Genomic DNA, 945 nt, shown 5'->3' with positions numbered 1-945 from the left:
CTGTGTTTGTCTAGGGTACCAACCTGGCAAACCTGTCCGAGCGCTAAACGCCAACAGCTTGAATAATGGCACCACTTTGCACCTCTGGCAATCTGGTAAGCAAGCGTGTTTGGTCCCTGGGACTAGCCTCCTGGTGAATTAGACTTACAAGTCCAGCCATGTTTTCAATGTCATCAAGTCATCAGTTACTTCAAAGCCCACTAGGTTTATTTGAGTGGCTTCGAGGGAGGTGGTTATTTTTCTTCCACAAGTTCAGAAAAATTTTTTTGGGGTAAGGAATGTTACCCTTATCTGTTCCAAAGTACTGCTTGTTATTGATGAATGATTTGAAGGTGGGATTTCTGTGAGCAGGGCGTTTCTGCCCTTCTCGTCCTTGCCCATGGGTCTGAATGGTGCTCCTTGGAGGTACAAGAACAGAGCATGTCTTTATTCTGAATGATTGGGAAGCTTGTGGTTTTTCAGGTCAGTGAACTCTTATTGCAGTGATGTCACCAAAGCATTGACATTCAAAAACGTGCTTTCCCGAACCAGAATATCATTAACAATTGTGTAATATTATATGAAAGATACTGCATAATGGATCAGTGTTCTTGAAATGCACATGAAACCTATTATGCGTGGCACGTAAGTTAATAGCAGTTATATGCTTCTAAAATTTTTGTTTTTTGATATTGATTACATTAATTGTGATATGCAGCCCTCACCCCAAATTGTGGGCAATCTTTGAGTCAGTGGTAATTACCTACATCTGCCAAAATCCAAAACCCACTGCCATTGAGTTCATCCAGACTTGCATCCACCCAGAGGACAGAGTAGGGCTGTCTCACGGAGCTTCCAGGGCTGTAATGTTGACGGAAGCAGGCTGCTGCATCTTTCTCCCGCGGAGCGGCTGGTGGGTTCGAACCCTGACCTTCCTGGCGGCAGCTGAGCGCGTAACCGTTTGCT

The 945-nt window shown here is 44.7% G+C and overlaps 1 protein-coding gene across 1 annotated transcript in view; it reads left to right on the top strand.

The window, feature by feature from the left end:
• Nucleotides 1-945, top strand: part of TCTN2 (tectonic family member 2) — a 28,208-nt gene that overhangs the window by 24,880 nt on the left and 2,383 nt on the right. Inside the window, exon 11 of the mRNA XM_007938240.1 lies at nt 15-95. Within this exon, the coding sequence (XP_007936431.1) occupies nt 15-95 (81 nt within the window). The remainder of the gene's footprint in view (nt 1-14; nt 96-945) is intronic.

Source organism: Orycteropus afer, unplaced genomic scaffold (assembly GCF_000298275.1).
Source record: "Orycteropus afer afer isolate SDZICR_OR568_19922 unplaced genomic scaffold, OryAfe1.0 scaffold00048, whole genome shotgun sequence".
Taxonomy (NCBI): Eukaryota; Metazoa; Chordata; class Mammalia; order Tubulidentata; family Orycteropodidae; genus Orycteropus; species Orycteropus afer.
The sequence above is the reverse complement of the archived record's forward strand: the minus strand, read 5'-3'. Positions and strand labels throughout refer to the sequence as shown.